Genomic DNA, 21,713 nt, shown 5'->3' with positions numbered 1-21,713 from the left:
CTCAAAGTACTTATACACACATATTGAGATAACGGCTCAGAACGAGGACATTACAACTGGACAAATCAAGAATAGACAGTACTATTATTATGTGCACACATATCTGTATATAAATATAAAGTGGGCATAGCTAAATACAATTTGAAATAAACACAAAAAATATATAAATATATAAAAAGTTAATGACTGTGTCCTGACTGTGATGATAAATTGAACTGAATGATTAATAGACAGGTAATAAAATCAAAATGAGAAGCCTTCTGATTTATTCAACAAATATATTCTTAAAGTTACTGAATATATGTTGATATGTTTAAATATGTATCTATATGTGCAGGAAAGCTAAACTGTACCAATATCCAATATTTAAAACATCTTTGATCAATTTCACAATGTTGTCTTGGGTGGAAAAAGCCTCTGAAACTGTGCCTCTTCAGTAAACCTCTGCAGTTAATTGAAGGTTTCACAGACATAAATACTCCTGAAACCATCACACCAGAAGGAACTCTACGTCAGTCTTCTAAAACAAAATAAATAATGGCAAATGTATGTTGACCTGGCCACGGCCATGCCAGAGATATTATACACATACAGTGATGCAACCTGAGCAGGCAGAGGTGTTGCATTTCCATCTTGAAAGTGGAACTTGAATCGGGTTAGTTGTTGTTTCATCCTGTTAAACTCTTTCACGACTTTGCTGTGGTTTATTTATTGTAGACGTGTTTCATCTCTTCCTCCTCCTCCTCTGTTCCTTCTCCTTCATTGGAAATGTGTCTGTGTGCCAATTGATAATTTGGAACTGAGACCGAGAAAAAAAGCTGCTTGCGTCACAGAATGACTGTTTCATCAAGAACAGGAAATATATAACCTTTGACCTTAAATGTAAAATTAAAGAGTTAACAGATCTCCCTTATTTATTGTGAGTCAAGATAAACACATTACATTTGGAGGAAATATTTGTGTTCTTCTACTTGACTCACAGTAAGTCTTCTCCTTCTAATGTGGAGCTCAACCAGAAGTGTTGATCAAAAAGTTGCGTTCACATGTCATGTAATTGTGCTCCGTTTGAGGAAGTGTCACAGTTTCCTCTCGTCACCTCGAACTTTACTGATGCAGACCGACCAGGACTTCCTCAAAAACCTTTCGTTTGAGCTGAGAGGACGAAACACACATCAGAGGAGCTCACATTATTCATTATTACGTGCAGCGTTTATATCAGGAGTTGTATCACGAGTAACAAGTTCGAACTGCAGCAAATACTAAAAGCATTGATGCTGAACTTCACAGTTAATACTATATTTATATAGTTTTTAGTCAAACTGTCTAATACATAATAATGTTCCACAAAATCACACATTAAGTGTGTAAATCTCCTCTTTGCCTTTGGAATGATGTGACCTTCAATAAAAATGACAAAACTGAGGAACTTTAAGATAACGATAACGCCTGTTTTCAGTCCATTCTTTCTGTGAAAAAAAAAAGGAACACCTTTATCTCGGTCGCATTCGCTCCATAAATGAGACGTCACCGCCTTGTGTCGTCGGTGTGAATGTTTTGATTTATGTGCAGAAGGATGTTTTAAAGATCATGAACGCCATCCTGAGTTTGTGGGAATGTGACTCAGCAAGGGACTGACGATTACGGATGACAGTAAAAGAACAGATTTCACACATCGTTTGCGATTACAGGCTTCCGTGTTTGATATGTAATATAAATAATCAGAATGAGGGTTTCATTATAGAATTTTAAATCTTCTTTTCTCCTGGCAACATTGTAGGCAAATTGAATAAATGGATATAATGCAAATGGCTCAGATAAACATTTTGTTTATTTTCCGGAGGAGAATCATCCATTTACAGTCAAGCACTGGGTGGACTTGGAGCTATTATCTCCTCAACACCGTCCTTGGTGTGTTTAATGTCTGCTGTATGAACCAAGGAGACACAATAGAGATCAGCAGACGGCCTCCTCCACATTAAGACCAGGAACTCACACAAAATCATTCAAGCACTCGTCACATACACTCAATAAAATACAAAGGGTGGCGAGATAAGAAAGCATATCCTATTTACGAGGAAAGAAAGAGACTAACTGGCAGTAAACTTAAAAATCTCGTCATAAAAAATCTCGTCATTACCAATCTCGCAAGTTGCATTAAAAGCTCTGTTGCTCAAACGTTAGCGTTTTTTTGCACTGACCAACACTATCAAGAGGGAGAATAATTCCCCCGAAACAAAGCATCATCAGGGTCAATGACAACAACAAAACTTGTTTGAACAGAAACTAGACTAAAAAGGCTACAATACTGGATGGCTCTCACTGTAGCCCCACGTGGTTTTTGTTTCGTTTTCCCATCTCAGGTTTGCAGCATGCACGGTAGTTCAGTCCTCTGCTCATCCATGCGTCCGCCCTGGACCCTCAGGAGCAGGGAGAAGAAGTCCTCATCGTCCATGGGACCAGGAGCTCTGCTGCGCTGGTCCTCCAATCTGCCCTGGGCCTGCGGGTGGAAGGTAAGTGGGAAAATGATTGTCTGAAACGATGCATTCACATAATTTCCCTTCTGAAGTCACCAATTCGGCAGGAATCTGACAACTGGCAACTCCTCGTGTCTCGATAAAACCCCTTAAAATCAAACTAGTTTGCAATCACTTACTTGTGTCGTGAGAATCATATTGTACAGATCTTCCTTGGGCACGGGGACAGGGACCGGCGCGGGTGAGGGCCTTTTCGCAAAAGAGAGTTGCTTTATGCTGCCTCGGAAACCTCTGGACTTCGGTTTCGGGGGTTGAGACTTTTCGAGCTGCGCCCTCTGATCATCCAGCCGGCGAGCCTGAGCCGTGGCCACCAGCTCGAAAAACTCCTCTTTCTGCAGGGAAGTCATGGAGGAAAACACGACTGCGGAGAATCGAGACAAAAGACCGTTGGTGGTCAGACGGAAGGAGACCTGAAGTGGTCAGCGGTCAAGGAGAGACGTGGAAACATGCCGTTTCAAAACACGCGCACAGAGTATGGGTACTTTCATGCAGCTTCAGCTTGATCAACATAAGTCAGCATTATTACATGGAAACAAATGCTGCAGAAGTTTCATCACTTCAACACTGAAAACAAAGTACAGCTTTCTCAAATAGTCCCACCTCTGTTGGCGGGCTTGGAGGTGTTGGGCTCAGAGTGGCACCTCCTCCTCCTCATCCCCCCCTCCAGCCGGAAGGAGCAGCGCTGGTCGTTGAGCCGTCTCCCCTCCTGAAGGCTGCAGAGCAGCTCGTACAGGGCATCCGGGAAGTCGGGGGTTAATCGGTGAGCCTGAGAAAAACCCGGGTAGGTGGCAGAAAGAAGAAGAAAAAAAGAAAGAAAAAAAAGATTGCGTGAGGGAGGAAAGGTTTTGTCAGTGAGTGGCACAGAATGTTTGTTGGCACAGCAACATAATTCACTCGACACCTACGTACTCCCACATGCTCTTGACATAAAGTGATACCTGCTGTTTTTCCACCACGAGATGTTTTTTTCTCGTAGAATACATGGCGGCATGTTGGTAAAGTTAAGAACACTAGAAACACCTGTGTCCAGATGCTACAGCGGGTAATCTCAGGGCATGTGACACAGCTGAAGCAAAAGTCCACAAACCTTTTTTGGATCCTCTTCTTGGTTTGTTGTCCCGTCGGGTTGTTGCTCAGAGGAGTTTAACCTCCTAATGTCCACTTGAGGTTCCTTTTGTGTTGCCTTTTCGCACCCTGTATCACTGGCACGCGTCTGCCCTCCACTCTCGCTATCACCTCTGTTTTGTCCATCATTCTCAGTCTCCTCCGGTCCGTCCTCTTCAGTCACAACAACCTCCCCTGTCTGGTCGTCCTCCGCGTTGGTTCTCAGCTTTCCTGCTCCTTCCTGTGCTTCTGAAAACATGTTCTTTCTCGCCATGTCTCCTGCGTGTTCTGCTTCTCTTTTCGGAACCCCGGCTCCGCCGCTCTGTGTGGCGACAAGGGAACTGCTCGCTGCCCGCCGTTCAGCGTCTCCCTCCTCGGTGATGACGAGACGCTGCAGCGGCCCCTCTCCAGACATTTCAGCTGTGATCTCTGTGCGGCCCGTTAACCTCCTGTCGAACCCCCCCTGACAAAGAGACACACAGAAACAGGGTCAAAGATCATCAGGTTAAAGACTTTGCAGGACCCCATTGTTAACACTCAAAAAATGACATTTCTCAACACTGAAGTTACTTGGAATGGACATGAAAACCGAAAGAGAGCAGTTCTGTATTTTTTGGTTTTTTTCCCCTCTCTTACAAAGAAATGTACGAGGAACCAGTTTGGCAGGTTCTAACACGTTGACTTCAGATGTTTAAGCCAGGAAATCCAAAAGTGAATCATATATTCATGTATGACTTACCGTGTGTCAACAAAGGTGTGTGACAGCATTATCACTTACGAAAAAAACTCTCGTTGCTGATAGATTTCCGTTGTATCTTCTGCCAAGTCGTGTTGTTTTGCCCCAAAGGTTGCCATGTATACTGTACAGAAAAATGTAAAGTCAGGGATTTCAGTCTTACCTTTATTTCTTAAACTTCGTCTTTCTCAAAGCATTATCCACAGACTGAGCACAGCATTGTTAGCTTGTCACTTGTCTTGACAATATCTTTTATGAAGAAGAAGAAGAAAAAACAACAATGAAGAGTTTCACGTGCTGACTTGACGAGCTCTCGCCCTTTCTGTCTGCCTGCCTTACTACCTTCTCTCGCTAGTCTCTTCTCTTCCTGTTCCTCTTACCACAGCCCACCCTTATTTACTCAGCCCGCATCTGACGAGCCACGATACTGTGACACACTACTGATAAAAAGCAGAAGGAACCCTCATCGTGCACGTTGCTTAGTCTGCGCATGGTCCAAACAAACGGTTGTTTGTCTCTTGAGACGCACTTTTTTTTTTAAGGCTGTCAAAGCAGCTGCTGCTGCTGCTGCTGCTTTTACTGCCGCTCATTTGATCATGACAGACCCAACTGCAACGTGTTGAAACAGGCGCACAGTTCTTCTGACACTGATGTGGTTTTGGCACACATCCTGTTGACTTGCAGTTAAAACGAGAAGTAAGTTCCAGAAAAGTGAGATTGTCACGGTAATATCAATGTACACGAAAAAAGCAAATGAGTATGTCCCTATTAATGCGTGTAACTATAGGACAACAATTATATATATATATATATATATATATATATATATATATATATATATATATATATATATATATATATATATATATATATATCTTTTTTTATTATTATCTCCTAGTTACACAATGAAATGATGTGCTATATGATGTGCTATATATATAGCACATAATTTTCATTGTATTTAGTTTGATCTTATTTATATATATTATTCCATGACACACACACGCACACACACACTCAGTTCTACTTTGCGTAAATGCAGCGGGTTGCAGATGTTGTGTTGTTGTGCCCACACATTTAAACCAGCGGTGCTACTTCCTCGTCGACCCGCACGCTGCGTGTTTACATGGCGTGTACCTTTTCCTGTCGATCGCTAGGGGACCCCGCTCCGTGCGCGCGATGCCCTGTGGTTCACTGCCTGTGAGCACAGTTGGGCAGCAGTCGTCGCCACTGTGCGTCGCTGAAGATGTTGCAGCAGCAGCAGCCTCTGACGGGCAACGGGCCCTCCAACGGCCGGGGACTCGGCGTGAGCGGCCACCCCGGGATGCATGCTCTCAACTCGGTTCACCAGCGGCGGTCCGACGGTGGGGACTCGGGCCTCGAGGGCACGGAGAACGGACACGAACCCCGCAGAGACATCGGCGACATTCTGCAGCAGATAATGACCATCACCGACCAAAGTTTGGACGAGGCACAAGCAAAGTTAGTATTAGTATTGTATCATGAGCCCAGCGAAGCTGCAGCGGCGGTGGTTTCCGCTTTTGTCGACTCCGACGTTGACAAAGTTTCCTGAACCTCTATCTTTTGTTTAGATTATTTTAGCTAGTAGCTCACAAATTAGCAACGGGTTGCAAACGAAATCAAAGGGCTTTTTCTTGTAACCTGTTTTAACTCACGAGCTGTTACAGTTAACCAGTTCTCATTGCTTATTTACTGTCATTTACTAACACATAACGTGATGTCTTTGAGCAGTGGGGGTCTCGAACCTAGGGTAACGTTGTTAGCCTTTGTTAGCTTGCTAGGCTGCGTCAGCCGAAGCTAACTAGCTAGCAGGTGTCGCGGTTTATCAAGCGACCCTGTTAACTGGCGACTTTCAGCCAAACGCGTCTCTTGTGGTCGTATTTACAGACAGCTGTTGAAAATAGGAAAGAGATAAAACATAGCTGTCCTCGTGAATGCCGCATTGTTTAATTTTGTAATACAGTGCTACGTCGTATATATATATATCGTATACACAATAAACAATGCGGCATTCACGAGGACAGCTACGTGTTCTCTTCCTATTTCTCAACAGCTGTCTGTAAATACGACAATAACAAACGCGTTTAGCTGAAAGTCGCTAGTTAACACGGTCGCTTGCTAAACTGCAACACCGCAGTTGAGCGCCAAAGCAAACGTTAAATCTGGAGCTTCCTGCCTATCTTAACGACCAGATTTACTGCCTGTCATATGGGGACATATTGCCGGGAGACATCAAGGTCTCATTGGGGAAAGGTAACGTAGCGTAGCTCACTTCTTTTGTTTTTGTTTTGCATATCAGCCTGTCGTGTCGACGTTGAGCTACAAGTCACGCTCTCTTCTTTTCTGCACAGGAAACATGCCCTCAACTGTCACCGGATGAAACCCGCGTTATTCAGCGTCCTCTGCGAGATCAAGGAAAAAACCGGTAACGTTGTTTAAGATCGTCTTGATGTTGTGAGTGCGAACCCGCTTCGCTGCGGGCTTGTTGCAGCGTTATTAGACTGCGTTGACAGTAACTCGATATGGCAGAAACAAACGTGCATGGAGAAAGATGGCCTTATGTTAAACGCTATATGGTTTAAAAATAGAGACAAACCGCAGCAGCTGGACAAAGAGACAATACAATGCCTACAGGGTAATACATGTGAAAAGTAGAGGGCAGTGAGTAATGATGCTAGATATATTCATTTATGATTTAAAAGAACATTTGATGTTTACCTTTTTGTTGAACAAAGCAAGCTGTTCAACAAAGGCGTACTTAAAAATATCCCTGCAGACACTGTTGAAAGTGATTTGCTCTCGGCCTGTGCAGATTGATTACTGTCAATGGGATATTAGATTGATGCAGATGCAACAAGGTGATGGGACATGAGTACTAAGTAATCACTAGTCCTCTATCCAAAAACAGTGCATCAGTGTTTCTATTGGCTGACCCTGAGTGAACTCTGATCCACACGTTGCACCAAAACAAGAAATACATGAATTCATTAGTTGCACAGGCTTCAGTTGAAGTGAATAGGAGATGGAGGGAATATTCACAGAGCAGAAGTATAATGTGGCCGCACTTTAAAGTAATATTAACACACATTCATACAGGCTTCTGATGATTTGTCCCCTACAAAGCCAAATTGACATTTTGTCTAATCGTCAGGTCTGTCAATGAGGAACGCCCAGGAGGACGATGCTCAGGACCCTCAGCTGGTGCGATTAGACAACATGCTGCTGGCGGAAGGCGTGGCGGGGCCCGAGAAGGGCGGGGGCGCTGCCGCCGCCGTGTCTGCCGCCACCAGCTCGGGAGGGATGTCGCCCGACAGCTCGCTCGAGCACTCCGACTACAAAAGCAAGTTGAGCCAGATTCGCGGTATCTACCACACTGAGTTGGAGAAGTATGAGCAGGTACCGTGTCGCAACAGGAGACGAGCGCTGACACTGTCCGTACATGCTTGCTTGTACTAAAGCTGCTCGCCAGAAGCTTAATCCAATGGCATGTTAGGTCTAGGGCTGCAGTCACATAACTTTTCTTTGCCGGGGAATGCACTACTGTCTTTATGTTGCAAACACACCAGGTATACGCGTTATATCGCCGTATGCCAAGAAGCCTGTTAAGAACATCAGAGTAACACACTTTTTCAACCTACACCAAAGCCCGATTGTGTGCTATTATTGTTAACCTACCTTTAATTGTTTAAGTGGCCTGTTAAATGCACATGTAAGACATAAAGCAACCCCTTTACAGGAAAGTTGTCTAGCGTTCAGCTTTTTTATGGGACACACCAGGCCTTTTAGTAATTTTGCTTATTCATGCTACATGCTTACTGGCAATACTAAGCTGCCAGTTTTCTGAATGTTTTCTTGTGTCATTTCATTTTCTTCTCTACTAAAACAATCAAAGAATGCCATGTTGTAAAATTCAGAATAGGCGTTGCTAAATCACATTAAACCAACATGAAATAATACACACGGCTCACTGCATTGCACATTTCTGTACTTCACTATCCGTCGTCTCATGTGCCCCCCGCCCCCTACCCAGGCATGCACCGAGTTCACCACCCACGTGATGAACCTGCTGAGGGAGCAGTCGCGTACGCGGCCTGTGACGCCGCGGGAGATTGAGCGCATGGTGGGCATCATCCACCACAAATTCAGCACAATCCAGACCCAGCTGAAGCAGAGCACCTGTGAGGCCGTCATGATCCTGAGGTCCCGCTTCCTCGATGCCAGGTAGTGTGTGCAGTTGTTGTTTTCTTCTTTTTTTTAAGGAATACTGAACTGGAAATCTTTTGAGTAGACTTGCACTGTGGCTCTGAAAAGGAGGACAGTCGTGGTGGTCTGCTTGGTTTCTCAACTATTATGCACTCTCACTGTTTTGAATGCAAAAACAGTGGTCAATATAATATCAAGTCGATTTGCACCATTTTATGCTCATTTTAAGGTAGAATATATTCTATTGTGATGAGAATATTCTACCAACAGCATTTTTTATTAACAGTAGCCACTGAAACCTGTATGTGTGAATGCACAGAAAAGGACATGGGACCTTTGACCACATCTTAACTATTTGTATCACGGTGGTTGTTTTTCAGTACTTATCACCTGTTTGTGTCTCGTCAGGCGCAAAAGGCGTAACTTCAGCAAGCAGGCCACAGAGGGCCTGAATGAGTATTTCTACTCTCACCTGTCCAACCCGTACCCCAGTGAAGAAGCCAAAGAGGATCTTGCCAAACTGTGTGGAATCACCGTCTCTCAGGTAAACCACTGACTACACTTTTAGGAATGAGCTGCTTTTGGAAGATTGATTATTTTTTGGTGGGTGACCTGATGACACGTAAGAAGAACATTGAATATACCTAAAAGCTGTATTTAATTGAGTGTTAAAATCGGCAAACAAAAATAGCAGCAGTTTTTCGGCTCAAGCTTAAAGACGCCGCCTTTTTATAGTCAATAGCAGCATGCTTAATCATTTACTGTATATGTGTTTAGTCAAGAGCCTACACTGAGCCTAGTATTGTGTGTGTGTGTGGTTGTTTCCCGTTGCCAGGTGTGCAACTGGTTTGGCAACAAAAGAATCCGCTACAAGAAGAACATTGGCAAGTTTCAGGAGGAGGCCAACCTTTATGCCATGAAGACAGCCTTGGTGGTCAGACAGGGCGAAGATTCCCCGCACACTCCCAACTCCACAGGTACCAGCAGCAAAGCTACAGTGTGCGACTTGCTCGCCCCGAGGCAGCTCCGCCCCGTCTTCTGACTCATTTTAGTACGTGTCCCGGAACTTGCCAATCATTTGGCTGAGCTGAACACAATGCATAACCTGAGGCTGAGGACAAATGTAGAAATGTCTTGAAGAAGCAACAAAGACTACTTGCCGGTCAATAGTAATGCCGGTTTGGTTAGTTTTTGAACTGCTGCACAATTATCTTTGCTTTAGTTTTTTTAATTTTATTTTCAGTAACTTACCAGCTAGAAGCCTCACTTTTCCTGCTGTCGCTCAGTTTGCTACTGACTGTGATTATCTGGGGAGCTCGTGCGTGGCTCATCATATGACAGCTGAGGCTGTACACAGGTCACAAACTGAGGCTTGATATAATGCGGAGCATTTAACCTCACGTTTTTGCACGTTGTTGGTCGTCTTTGTCTCTTATGAAAGACATCTTGAATCCCATTTAAAGGCAATATAGTAAACTATAAAATCCCATTATACCTTTTAATAGCATGTTCATAGTACTACTACAAAAACAGTGACTGAGGTTGCTTTCTTGTTTTTGTCCTTCTTAAGGATCTGGGTCCTTCTCTCTGTCCGGGTCAGCTGACCTGTTCCTCGGGGTTCCACCTGTGAATGGCGAACAGTCTGCTTACCAAATGGGAGTGCAGGTACTTTAAACCACTCATAAAGTAGTTCCACACACATTTACATAAGGCGGCCGATGACTCAAATTCAATACCATGCGCTCTGCGCAGTTAGTGGTGGTGTTAAAAACAACATGATGTGCTGACAAATGTACAATAAGCCACACGGCAACGTCGTCGTGACACTCGTTTCTCTTTCGATGTCTCAGACTAACGGTAACTGGCAGGGTCGGAACTCGCCCCACAGCGATCACTCGGAAAACTCTGACTGAAGGGCCTCGCCCACTGGCACAGAGCGACAGCGACGGAAAGATTGGTGACGGAAAAGACAGAAGAATGATATCCCACTTCCCACTCGGCTGCAGACGTTTTTTTGTACGTTGTTTGTTTTGGTTTGACTATTTTAAATGTACGTTGTGTTTTCGTCTTTTTCTCACCACTCGGCGTATGTAGTATGTTCAGCTGAGTGCACGGATGCCTGTGTATGTGTGTGTGTGTGTGTGTGTGTGTGTGTGTGCGCGTGTGTGTGTGTGCGCGTGTGTGTGTGTGCGCATGTGTGTGTGTGCGCATGTGTGGTTTTATTATCAGGGTTGGAGGGTTTGTTTTCACTAATTTTGACATGTTACTGAGGTGTGTGTGTTTGTGGTTGGGAAGGGGAGGACGGGCACAGCATTATTATTGTTTTAAGCACACTATTATATCATTATTAATATTATTGCTGTTTTATTATTAATGCTACAACTATTTTCATTTTAACAGCTCAGACAGAGAGAATGCATTTAGTGAATGAGAGGACAATAGAGAAAAATCCAAAGATTTTGTGCGTTTGTTTCTCTGTTATTTTGGTTTTGTTTTTTTCTACCGGGCTTATGTGTCCCTGTAAGATGGATGAGGCGTGTGTGAGTCCATATTAGTGGTTTGAATGAGTATATCAACAGTGCTGTTTTTTTTTTCTGTACAGTGAAACACCTGTATTCTCTCTACCTCTTTTACAATAAAGACTCTCTGTATTCACAACCAGATGGTGATCGCTGCCGATTTGTGTAAGGGGTCAGAAGTGTTGTCACTATAAATGCATAACTTTACCTCCCAACTGTCATGCAGATACTTTTGTTTGCCCCGTTTTTGACTTGTTGCCTCTTTTTTCCCCCTCCAATGCAATGGAGGTGGCTGCGATTTGATTTCTGATGCTGGATAAGCCACAGATCTCGTAGTGAACTAGTACTTTTATATCGAAGAGGTAAACAATAACAACGGGACAGCATGTGATTGTATTTTACAGTTTATTGGTGCAAGTTTGAGCTATAAAGTGGGAACTGCCCAAAATACTTATGGTTTTAGTTATATGATTGACTGTACATGTGTTGGAGAATTTGAACCACTAAAGTACTATGTCAACCGGTAGGTAGGTAGACTGATTATCTGATCTGCTCGCCCTGTTGGATGGAGCGGTTCTGTGTCAAGATATAATTTAACATATAACATATAATTTTAACATATGGTGCATATTCCTGAATTCACTTTTTAGGTTATGAAACAAATGATCACCATAAATAACTGTATATTAGCCTAAAAGGATAAAGTCACATCCCATGGAAGTAACTTAGATTTCAAACTTTATCACCACGTTTTATTTATTCATTATAATAATACACTCTCCAGGTAAGAGTCGCTGTGTGGAGGAGCTGCACGATCCATGTGCTGCAGCTCTAATGCCATCGAGGCTGTTAATTACTCTACATCTGCAAACGGACCCCCGAGGGCTCACACCACTTGTTAAAAAAAACCTGCCACGTGTGAGTCGCGGACGTCCCTCGGCTTTCCCACGGTCCTCTGGCAACATCAAAGGGTTTCCACGAGCAAATGTCGAGCAACTGCGGCGCTGCTAAACGGGGCGCGAGAGCACGAGACAGATGCCCCAAAGGCACGCGTGGGCCATTGCTACACGAAGGTGTCAATGCAAAAATGTTGACCTGTTGCACCTTCGCCACACGGACCGACTAACAAATGCAAAGGCGTGATCGGCGACGTGTCAGCAGATGCCGCAGGTGAGCGCGGAATTCAAAGACAGACAGACGTAAAATAATCGCTCAAAAACGATGTTTGTGAGCCAAATAATAAATGCTTTTGACAGAATAATACGTATAGCCTATAATTGTCCAAGAAGATGTCGCCGGTTTTGGTACAATAAAAAGCCAGCTGAAGAGATGGAGTTAAGTGCCAATTTATTCACTTCACATGGTGCACAAATGTGTTTTACGCGCTCTCTGTGGCGCAGCTGAACAGACATTACGCATCCAAGGAGGTAACCGACCCCATCACTGATATCTGGTATCACACCTTTTGGATAACAACACATAAACAAAAATGTACATTTTAGTGTCCCATGAAATATCAGTGGAGAACTCAAATGATTATGATTATTAATGATTTAAGCTGTCCTTTTGTGAATGGATTATTTTCCATTTTTGTGTACTGTTTTGTAATGTAAAAAGCAAAGTCAAACTGAAAGTAACAGTAAGGGGAGGTTACTGTTGGCTGTATACCTTGTATGCATTCAAAATAAAATGCATTGTGAATTGTGTTTTCATTATTTTTAAGTTTTTTAAGTTTACGCATGGCTTTTTACGCACGGTGTTGAGTAATGTTTCATACTTTGTGTGTTCGGTTTTAAGCACACGTAGATTTACTTTTTTTTCCATGAGGGGGAAATAGAGTACTCAGATCAGTAATTTGTCACATAAGTCAGTTTAATTGAATTCAAAGTACTGGGAATAAAATAAAACGGTGGGATGGAGGAGCTGAGGGATGGTGCGATTGTAAAATGTGGCGGTGGGAGGAGTCTGATGGAACAGGCTTGGAGGTAAAAGAAGCAGCCGGGACACCAGCCACATTGCTCACAGTGAAGGAATTTCTTTGACCAGCATACTGGACCTCTGGCTACAATGAAACTGCTTCAGCAAACGGAGGATGCAACAAATGAAAGAAAGGTACAAAATAAATCTCCATTCGTGTTCTAAATTGTGTTTATATCGAGTATAGACAACAACTCTTATGATGTCACACAAGCAGAAGTGTCTCAGACGAAAACCTTAACGCTTGGAAGAAAACTTTTAAAAAGTAAATTTGATAAAATGGTCCAGTGCTGTACATTTGCGTCATCCCCACCACCACCATTTTCTTTCTTTCTTTCTAGTTCATGAAATCTCAGGTGGAGAAACGTCGAAGGGAGAGGATGAACCACAGTCTGGAGCGTCTGAGGACAATGTTGCTTCAAGAGCCACAACAACCGGTAAACAAAACAAACAACTTTGAGTGCACTCGTATATTCTGAAAGGAAATTATGTTCCTTTGTTCTTTCAGTTTTACAAACGTGTATTTTGACTCTGACACATACTGTACTCTTCTCAATTTCAATATGAAATAATGTTGAGGACACAATATGAAAGGCATTCAGGGGCATTTAAACATTTTGCATATGTTAAGATATAGAATGTTTAGAAGTTATTGCACCATGTATGTTACTGTCAGCAGACTCCATTAATGTATGCTGATGTTTTCATGCAGGGTGGGCACAGAGTGGAGAAAGCTGAGATACTCGAGCACACAGTCCTCTTCCTGCAGAAAACTGCCAAAGGAGACGAGACGAGAGCTTCTGCTGCTGCTTCACATTCTTCTGATGGTGGTGACGGTGGTGGAGGTCAGAAACACTCCTCCCAAGACGGCTTTTCCACCTGCCTGCAGACAGCCGCTCAGTTCCTTGGGCCTGAGGTGAAGGGCCTATGGCTCGGAGAGGCACTGGACACGTCTCTCGCCGCTCGACTCTCCCGCTCAGACTCCGACCCCGCCAATGTTCAAAGGAGAACCGGAGAAGCCCTCTCGGCCTCCGGCTTGCTGCCGCGCACAAAGTCCATTCTTCGGATGCTGAGGCAAAAGTCCAAGCACAGACTGCATGCGCCAGACTTCAGTGCCGCTCATCCGTACCGGCTTCCAGTCCAGCAGGGCTTTCCCAGGATTCCCCAACGGGCCCGGGGACAAATCCCACTTGAGATGAGACGAGCGAGCAAACAGAGCCCGGCCCAGAGCAGCCCGGTCAGCCAGACTTTGTGGAGGCCCTGGCCCTGATCACCAGGCTATGACCTCTGAAACTGAACATATAATAACTTTTAACAACTGTTTAACATTCACTGGGGACCAACTGTACTGTTCCTGAATGGATATTTGAATTGCATCCTTGCAAGTAACGGCCTTTGGACGCCTGAGAACTCATAACAGTGTTCACGCCTGTAAATATTGTATAAAAAACAAAAAATCTAATTTGTATGTGCGATAGGGTTGACTCACTACTCTTGTTGAATGCTTTGGAACGAGCACAGCTAGTGGGGCAGCCCTCTGCCGCTGAGCTTAAGAGCAAATTAAGAGGTGAGTATCCCGAAGCTGCAGCGTCTCTGTCCTCCTTCATACTGATCTGCCACATCTGCTGTCACGTTTCGAAGATACTGAAGTGAATAATGATTGATTCCATCCGTCACATTTCCAGGTGTTGGACCTCAGGGTTGGAGGCTGGGAGAGCCCCACGCCGCCCCTCGCATTCACCTGTGTGCCACGACGTCTGCTGGCATCAACGACACCTCTGTGAACAACATGACATGTATTCCCTTTAAATATATATCTTGTCTATTTTGCACACTAATTTATTCTGGATGTCTCCCTGTGGTGAGAAGTATTCTTTTTTTTATAATAAAATAAAGATCTTTCTTTCAAAAAAAAGCATTGTATTCAATGATTTATTTTCAATGCAAGCCGCAGGCCTTTTTAGTTGCAGTTGGAGGAGGATGCGTGACGCTCGCCCTCCTGCAGAGCTACATCCTGCAAGTGTGAAGTCTGGCCATGAGGCGAAAGAGTTGAGGAGCAGTTTCCCCTTCAAAGACATCAAAGATAGCCCTGCTCATACACTTCACTCACTCTGAATGCCTTTTAGAATTAAACCAATACATATAAAAAAAAGATAAGATAATATAGCCTGGAGCAGTCTGTGCAAGATTTACCACAAACAAATGTTTAAAAAATAAGAAAATACATTCCAGCATTCCAGATTCATCTTCAGTTTACAGCCCTGACACAGTGTGCCATATTGTTCTTTAAGAAGTCTGACCAAACTTTTTGTTCACAAAAATAAAATGCCTTGTTACATGATTTATTATGTGTAATTTCTCACATAATTTAATAGAAAAAGTATAATGCATTGGCAATGTAACAACAGAGTGCCTGTCGAACCTCTTTAGACTGACCCATCACTAAATGTCACAGCTTTATTTCAGTCCATCGTCATCACTTTCTATCCGAATCCCTTTTCTTTACCAAACTGTGTACCTGACAGGGGTGAGGTTGAATCATCTGAAAACCTTCCGACTCATGTCCACGTGTGTCTTCATATTCATTAGTATTCATTCTGCCTCCTGCGTCGCCCCCCAGCTGCTCAGCCATTTGTTTTCTACGCGTGTCCGGTGTAAATTCACAGGAAACAAAACGTGTCTTCACACCTCCAGACCGGCAGCCCTTTGAAGTGCAGTCACACTCAGGGGACTTGTTTCTGGCTAAAGCTATACATGAGTGTTGTTTTTTTCTATATGAGGCTTTTCTTTCTATATATATATATATATATATATATATATATATATATATATATATCAGGATTGTTCGAAACCGATGTAACACGTGACTGTCCAGTTAGTTATCAATACACTTAATTATGTGCCACTAGTTTGGTGAGGATTCATATTAGCCCAGAATTCATATTAACGTATCATTAGACCCTGCCAGGTTCACCTGCCAGGTCGCTATCTCAGGGCACATATAGACACTGACAACCATTCACGCTCACATTCACATACGGGCAACTTAGAGTCCAATTAACCTGAGCTGTATGTCTTTGGACTGTGGGAGGAAGCCGGAGAACCAAGAGGGGAACCGACGCTGACACGGGAGAACATGCAAACTCCACATAGAAGAACCGCCCAGACCGAGAACCGAACCCGGAAACCTTATTGCTGTGAGGCGACATTGCTACTACACTACCCAGAATGCAGTTGTTTCCCCCCCTACTTTTTCTTCTAAATGTTGACACAAATCCAAACTAAACTGAAGTTATTGACTCGTTCAGTAAAATATTGCCTTCAAAATGTGACCTTTATTGATGCATTAATTTAACTATATTGGTAAACAATCCGCAGTCTAGTCCGACCTTTTGACATGATGCTGCTGATGGGAGAAAGCCTGGGAGACGCTGTTCTGTCTTTTCTCGTGGGAACGAGAGAGCGACGCGCGTTCATTTGCACTGTTATTACCTGTTAGTATTAGTGCGCCATTATAAGAAGTGTGTGGAGGACTGCGAGCGTTCAGGTTCCCACGCACTCACTTTACACACACGGGTCACTCAGATGCAAATCACGCCCCGAGGTGGCCCCCGTTGTTGTTCTTCTTTTACACACATTCGTTATCAGAAGTCATTATGATACCTCAGTGTTGACGTGTCTTATGTGAACATAGGTCTACCAAGTTAATGAAATTAAATGTGTAAATGCTCTGCGGCAATTCTATTTCTTCTTTCTTAACGAAGGCCTATGGCACGTGCCAAAATATGGCGGATAAAAAATAAGCAAAGCAATATACAACCTGGTAGATATTTAACTCAGCTGAAATATTATTTTTCTATATGTCTCCACTCGGCTGACAAGTAAGAGTTCTTCTAATACAAGCGTGGCTTCAAAAGTACTTATTACAATTGGGCTTCTTTCAAAAAATTCAGTCTGTTGTTAGGCGTTTTTCAGCAGGCGCGTGTTTGCATGAGGTGTGACGTGGTCGCGTGCTGCCGGAGCTGCTGCACGTGCACATCAAAAGGGTTCAGTGAATCGGCGTCTAGTCAAATAACAAAGAGACACACCGTTTGTTCCTGCATGCAGCAAAAAAAATAAAAATAAAAAAAGTAACTTAAGGCAGTAGTTTCATTAACTGATGAGTCATAATTAAACTCTAAAATCACCAGAAAAAGCTATATTTATTTTATATAGTTATGTACGTTGGTATATTTACTCAAGACATTTAGTCATAATATAAGTAAAGTTATGAAGCACATATGTTACTCTATTATAAATATACTTTTTATAAAACACAACACATGTTTAAGATTTAGGTGGTATTGGCTTGTGTTCCTCTCTTGACTACAGATGGCTTCATTTGAATAACTGTTTCTGGCCCCAACAAGTCAAATTATCATTTATTATGATCCATTATCCCACACACACACACAAAACAGAGAAATCAGAGAAAAGTCAAAATATCACATTTGTGTTGCAGAAGTTGTTATTTGTTTTACAATTAATCATCTCATGACTCCGCGTGTATGTGACCAGAAGAAGTCCTTGACCATAGGTTGGACGACACTAGACTAAACATCTCCACCTCGAGCTACAACAGTAAAATGCTGCTTTTATGTTGCTCCATCATTTAAACACACACGGGACACTACCAAACGATTTTTTTCTATTATTTAAGTACATTCTCCTGACACTCGATGTATTTGAGAACTTCTTCCATCGCTGCGAAACGAACTACTTTCATAAGCAATATGCATAAAAAAGATAAACAGTTGATGTGAGGAGACTGAGGTTGGTTCTCCAGGCCAAAAGGCAATAAATAAATACAAACAAACGTCCTTAAGTCGAAATGGCAACATGCAGACACATGTTGAATAAGTGGGAGAGTGGGAGAGCGTCCCCCAGCTCGTTCTCATGGGAACGTGGAGCAACAGGCTTCATCCTCACTTTACTACCTGTTAAATCCGATACTTCGTTTAAGTGTGCAGAGGAGAGGTGGCTCTAAGGTTCCCACAGACGCACGTGGGACACTCGTATCAGTGAATAACCAACTGTTGGTGTTTGACGAGTTGGGTGTGAAAATGGTTTCGTGTGACAAGAGTACTGTAACTAATCACGTCAATTGGAGGAGTCGCGCATAAAATGATATACTTTACGCGCATCGCGGTTGTCCTTGTGAACTACAGAATCATTAGACACATTTACTTGAATTTAAAGAATTGTAGGTATATGAACCGACAAAAGTTGGCAGTTTTGTTTACTGAATGTCGTAGACTGTCCGATGTGCAAATGTGGGAGTAGCTCCTTCAACTCTTTCTCATGGGTAAATTGTCGAGAGAGCTGTATTCCCACTTTATTACGTGTTAGGATTGATACATCATAACAAAGAGTGTTTGAGGGAGAAGTGGCTTTCGGGTTCCCACGCGTTGCTTTTCCAAACGACATCATGAGATGTGCCTTTTGTTTTTAATCTTATTATTTTTATAGGCATGTGTCATTTTACGCGCGACAAATAGGTACTCAGGTTTGCAGAGTTTGCAAATTGTTTGCAAATTGTTTGTACATTAACAAACATGGTTTGAATTAAATGAGACATATGGAACTTTGAGCTTTTTTTCTTTTTTTCTACGCAAACAAAGAGACAACAGTTTAAGGACATGCGCATGAGAGAGTGGATTTTTCGCACGCCGAAACAGCCTTGTTGCAGATGTTTTTGAATTTATGAGAACCTCAAATCATCAGTGAGTCAGTGAAAGAGTGCTTATTCAAAAGGTTTTCGCGTCTCCACACTCCTTTTGTTCGGACAGTGCCGCCTGAGGACGTGTCTCGTTTGGCCGTCCATAATAATGGTGAGAGAAGTCACCCACGGTCGTTTGTCTGAGCTTCACGCTGTTTTGGCGGATGTTTGTTGCTTTCCCTCACATATGTAAAACTAGACACACGAGCGGGTAACACCTTTTACAGGCGCGTGTCACTAACACAAAGCAGGACAGCGCACGTGCCCGCAGATTAGGGAAGGGGGTATCGTTCAGTCCGCATTCCTCTTTGTCAAAATGTGTTAAAAACAGACACTGAAGAACATGTTTAAAAGGGAATTGTATAAGTCAATGTATAATTGAATGAATAAATACATAACATTGTCATGCTTTAACAATAATAGCCTTCTCTTTTCAACTAACATTCACTTTTAAACTTATCAGACTGACAGGGAAAAAGAGACACAACAAAGCAGGCGTGTGCTTGTAATACTGAATTTAAAGACATAAACCACTTGGTAAAACCTAAATTAAGTCGTTCATCATTGAGTAGAAAACCTGGGGTAATATACAAACTGTGTTCAGAGGTTGTGGGTGGAGCCTAAAGTCACGCCCACTGTGGCATAAAAGCTGTCACAAAGGGTTCTGATGTCACATTCAGCTTTGACTGGAACCCCGGCGGAGCTGCAGCTACCAGGTCTTATACAATCATGAAATTGCTTCAGGATTCAGAGGACGCAAAGGCCGAAAGAAAGGTACTTGTATCATTTATGTTTTCATTCAATATTTCTGATTATTTCGTATAGCCCAACACATGCGTCTGTATTGTCTAATGCACATTACTCTGTAACCTGGAACAAAATAATAACTTTTGAAAAGACTGATAAAATGCCATATCTTAGTCTCACTTCATTCATTCATTCTAAGCTCGTTTCTGTCTCGCAGAGTCTCAAACCTCAGGTGGAGAGGCGTCGAAGGGAGAGAATGAACCGCAGCCTGGAGAGCCTGAAGACTCTTTTGCTTCTGCGACAGGTAAGGACCACAACACTCGGGTGGTCTACTTGTTCAACATTCGAGTAGGAGCCTTTTAGAGTGGGCTGTGACACTGTTGATTGACTCCTTGTTTCCGTCCTAGGAAGCGTCTCAGCGCAGAGTGGAGAAAGCTGAGATACTCGAGCACACAGTCCTCTTCCTGCGGAACACTGCTGAAAGAAACGGGAGAGCTGAAGGAGGGAGTGATGGGGGTGACGGTGGTGGAGGTCAGAAACACTCGTGCCAAGACGGCTTCTCCACCTGCCTCCGGAGAGCGGCTCAGTTCCTGGGGCCTGAAGGGAAAGGCCTGTGGCTCGGAGCGGCACTGGACGCGTCTCTGGCGGCTCGCTTCTCCCGCTCAGACTCCGACCCTGCAGGCGCCCAAAGAACAACCGAAGCTCGTTCCTCCTCCGGCTCCCTTCTTCTCAGGAAGTCCTCCAGGTCTATTCTTCGGTTGCTGATCCAGAGATCCGGGCACAGACTGTGCACGCCTGCCCTCACCACTGTACCGAGTTGCGTCCAGACCGGCGGGGAATCGCAAAGCTCTGCCACATCAACTCCCCTCCCGACGCACAAAGCGGCGAGTCGAGCGAGCAAACAGAGCGCGTCCCAGTGCCAACCAGTCAGCCAGTCAATGTGGAGGCCGTGGCCCTGATCCCCACGCAGTGACTGCAGAAACTGAACTTTGAATGACTATAATGCCGATGAATATTAATATCCACAAAAGAAGAGCATGTGTTGTTCATCTGCCTTTCTACAAGGACATTTCAGTGCAACGTATTGAACTCTGGCCTCTCCTGCTTTCCTGTAAAGTCTGATACATTTGTAGATATTGTAAATCTATTGTGACCACTCCAAGTGCTGCTACGGCCTTTACGGGCCGACTCTGTTCAATGTGTCACATATTGTGAAGTATTTTTATCACTTTAATTTATTTTATTTTGTCATTTGCAAATAAACAAAAGGAAAAATTACTAAACCTGGCCTACGCGTTCATTGATTGCTTGCTGGCACGTGTCTTGAAGGAGAATATATGCATAAGTGTGGCCTTGTGTGCTGGCACACACGTGAGGATGAGAGGCGCCATGCGGTGAAGTTTCACACAATGGAACGAGCTTCAAACCTCGCCTTACTTTGAAAAACTATAACAAACTAAGTACATGCTTCCATTCATATGTCGTTAGCACTTCTATTATTATACACGCAACTTTTCACTTGTAGCTTTTTTTTAATGATGTACGCGTGCGCGAATTTTAGTTAAATTTTAAAGCAACTAAATAAATACATTTAAATGCGTAAACGTTGCCATTCTCGTGCGTAATGTCAAGTCTTCCTGACTTGAAATTGAGTTAAGAAACAGTTTTGCCCATGTAAATAGAGATTTAATTTAGAACGGGAACAGCTGTTATGGCCAAAAGTCACTAATTGCTGCGTAAAGAATGCATTCTTGGCGTGCGTAAAACAGTTCTTAATGGACGCTGCCCTATCAGTTTAAAGGGAGCAAGTCTCTCGCTCTGTAGCTCATTTGCATTTCAATCGTCGGCGAATGCGCGTGGGAACGTGGGAAGTGTCTCTTCTCCCCTCTCTCCAGTGATGTATAAGTTTTAACAGGTAATAAAGTTGTAAATGAAGCACCATTTCCTCCTTTCCCACGAGAAAGAGTTTGAGCTTTTGGCGTCTCTTTATCTTAAGACATTTGACCCAGCCTGGATTCCAGCCACTCTATCCATTTAAAATGTTATATACAGGTTATAAACATGAACTTTGACCTCTGCATGTCACCCATCGTATGCATTACGTGGAGCACCTT

General features: G+C 43.3%; 3 protein-coding genes across 3 annotated transcripts; 2 read left to right on the top strand and 1 right to left on the bottom strand.

Annotated features, from left to right (window-relative positions):
* Window positions 1–1,810: 1,810 nt before the first annotated feature.
* On the bottom strand, window positions 1,811–4,435 carry gpsm3 (G protein signaling modulator 3). The gene is made up of 5 exons (XM_079227019.1): window positions 4,417–4,435; window positions 3,622–4,101; window positions 3,135–3,300; window positions 2,654–2,895; window positions 1,811–2,497 (listed from the first exon to the last, which is right to left on the bottom strand). The coding sequence occupies exons 2-5, from the start codon at window positions 4,051–4,053 to the stop codon at window positions 2,357–2,359; spliced, it is 981 nt and encodes a 326-aa protein (XP_079083145.1). The 5' UTR covers window positions 4,054–4,101; window positions 4,417–4,435; the 3' UTR covers window positions 1,811–2,356.
* Window positions 4,436–5,620: 1,185 nt separating this feature from the next.
* Window positions 5,621–11,250, top strand: pbx2 (pre-B-cell leukemia homeobox 2; the record flags this gene model as incomplete). Its single annotated transcript, XM_079227913.1, has 8 exons — window positions 5,621–5,856; window positions 6,747–6,820; window positions 7,547–7,791; window positions 8,426–8,616; window positions 9,007–9,142; window positions 9,434–9,575; window positions 10,169–10,263; window positions 10,449–11,250. The coding sequence occupies 8 exons, from the start codon at window positions 5,621–5,623 to the stop codon at window positions 10,509–10,511; spliced, it is 1,182 nt and encodes a 393-aa protein (XP_079084039.1). The 3' UTR covers window positions 10,512–11,250.
* An 8,331-nt stretch (window positions 11,251–19,581) lies between these two features.
* her7 (hairy and enhancer of split related-7) lies at window positions 19,582–20,558 on the top strand (the record flags this gene model as incomplete). The annotated part of the gene is made up of 3 exons (XM_079228112.1): window positions 19,582–19,626; window positions 19,817–19,903; window positions 20,007–20,558. The coding sequence occupies 3 exons, from the start codon at window positions 19,582–19,584 to the stop codon at window positions 20,556–20,558; spliced, it is 684 nt and encodes a 227-aa protein (XP_079084238.1).
* Window positions 20,559–21,713: the final 1,155 nt, after the last annotated feature.

This window comes from Taurulus bubalis, assembly GCF_910589615.1.
Source record: "Taurulus bubalis genome assembly, chromosome: 12".
NCBI classification, from domain to species: domain Eukaryota; kingdom Metazoa; phylum Chordata; class Actinopteri; order Perciformes; family Cottidae; genus Taurulus; species Taurulus bubalis.
This window is presented reverse-complemented; position numbering and strand designations above follow the sequence as displayed.

What these genes read in the sequence shown, in the direction of transcription:
- gpsm3 (XM_079227019.1), bottom strand. Translation starts at nt 4,053, where the DNA reads ATGTCTGGAGAGGGGCCGCTGCAGCGTCTCGTCATCACCGAGGAGGGA. An exon ending in AAGAAGAGGATCCAAAAAAG is followed by an intron (nt 3,301 to 3,621) that starts GTTTGTGGACTT and finishes GGTTTTTCTCAG; the next exon opens with GCTCACCGATTAACCCCCGA. An exon ending in CTCCAAGCCCGCCAACAGAG is followed by an intron (nt 2,896 to 3,134) that starts GTGGGACTATTT and finishes GATTCTCCGCAG; the next exon opens with TCGTGTTTTCCTCCATGACT.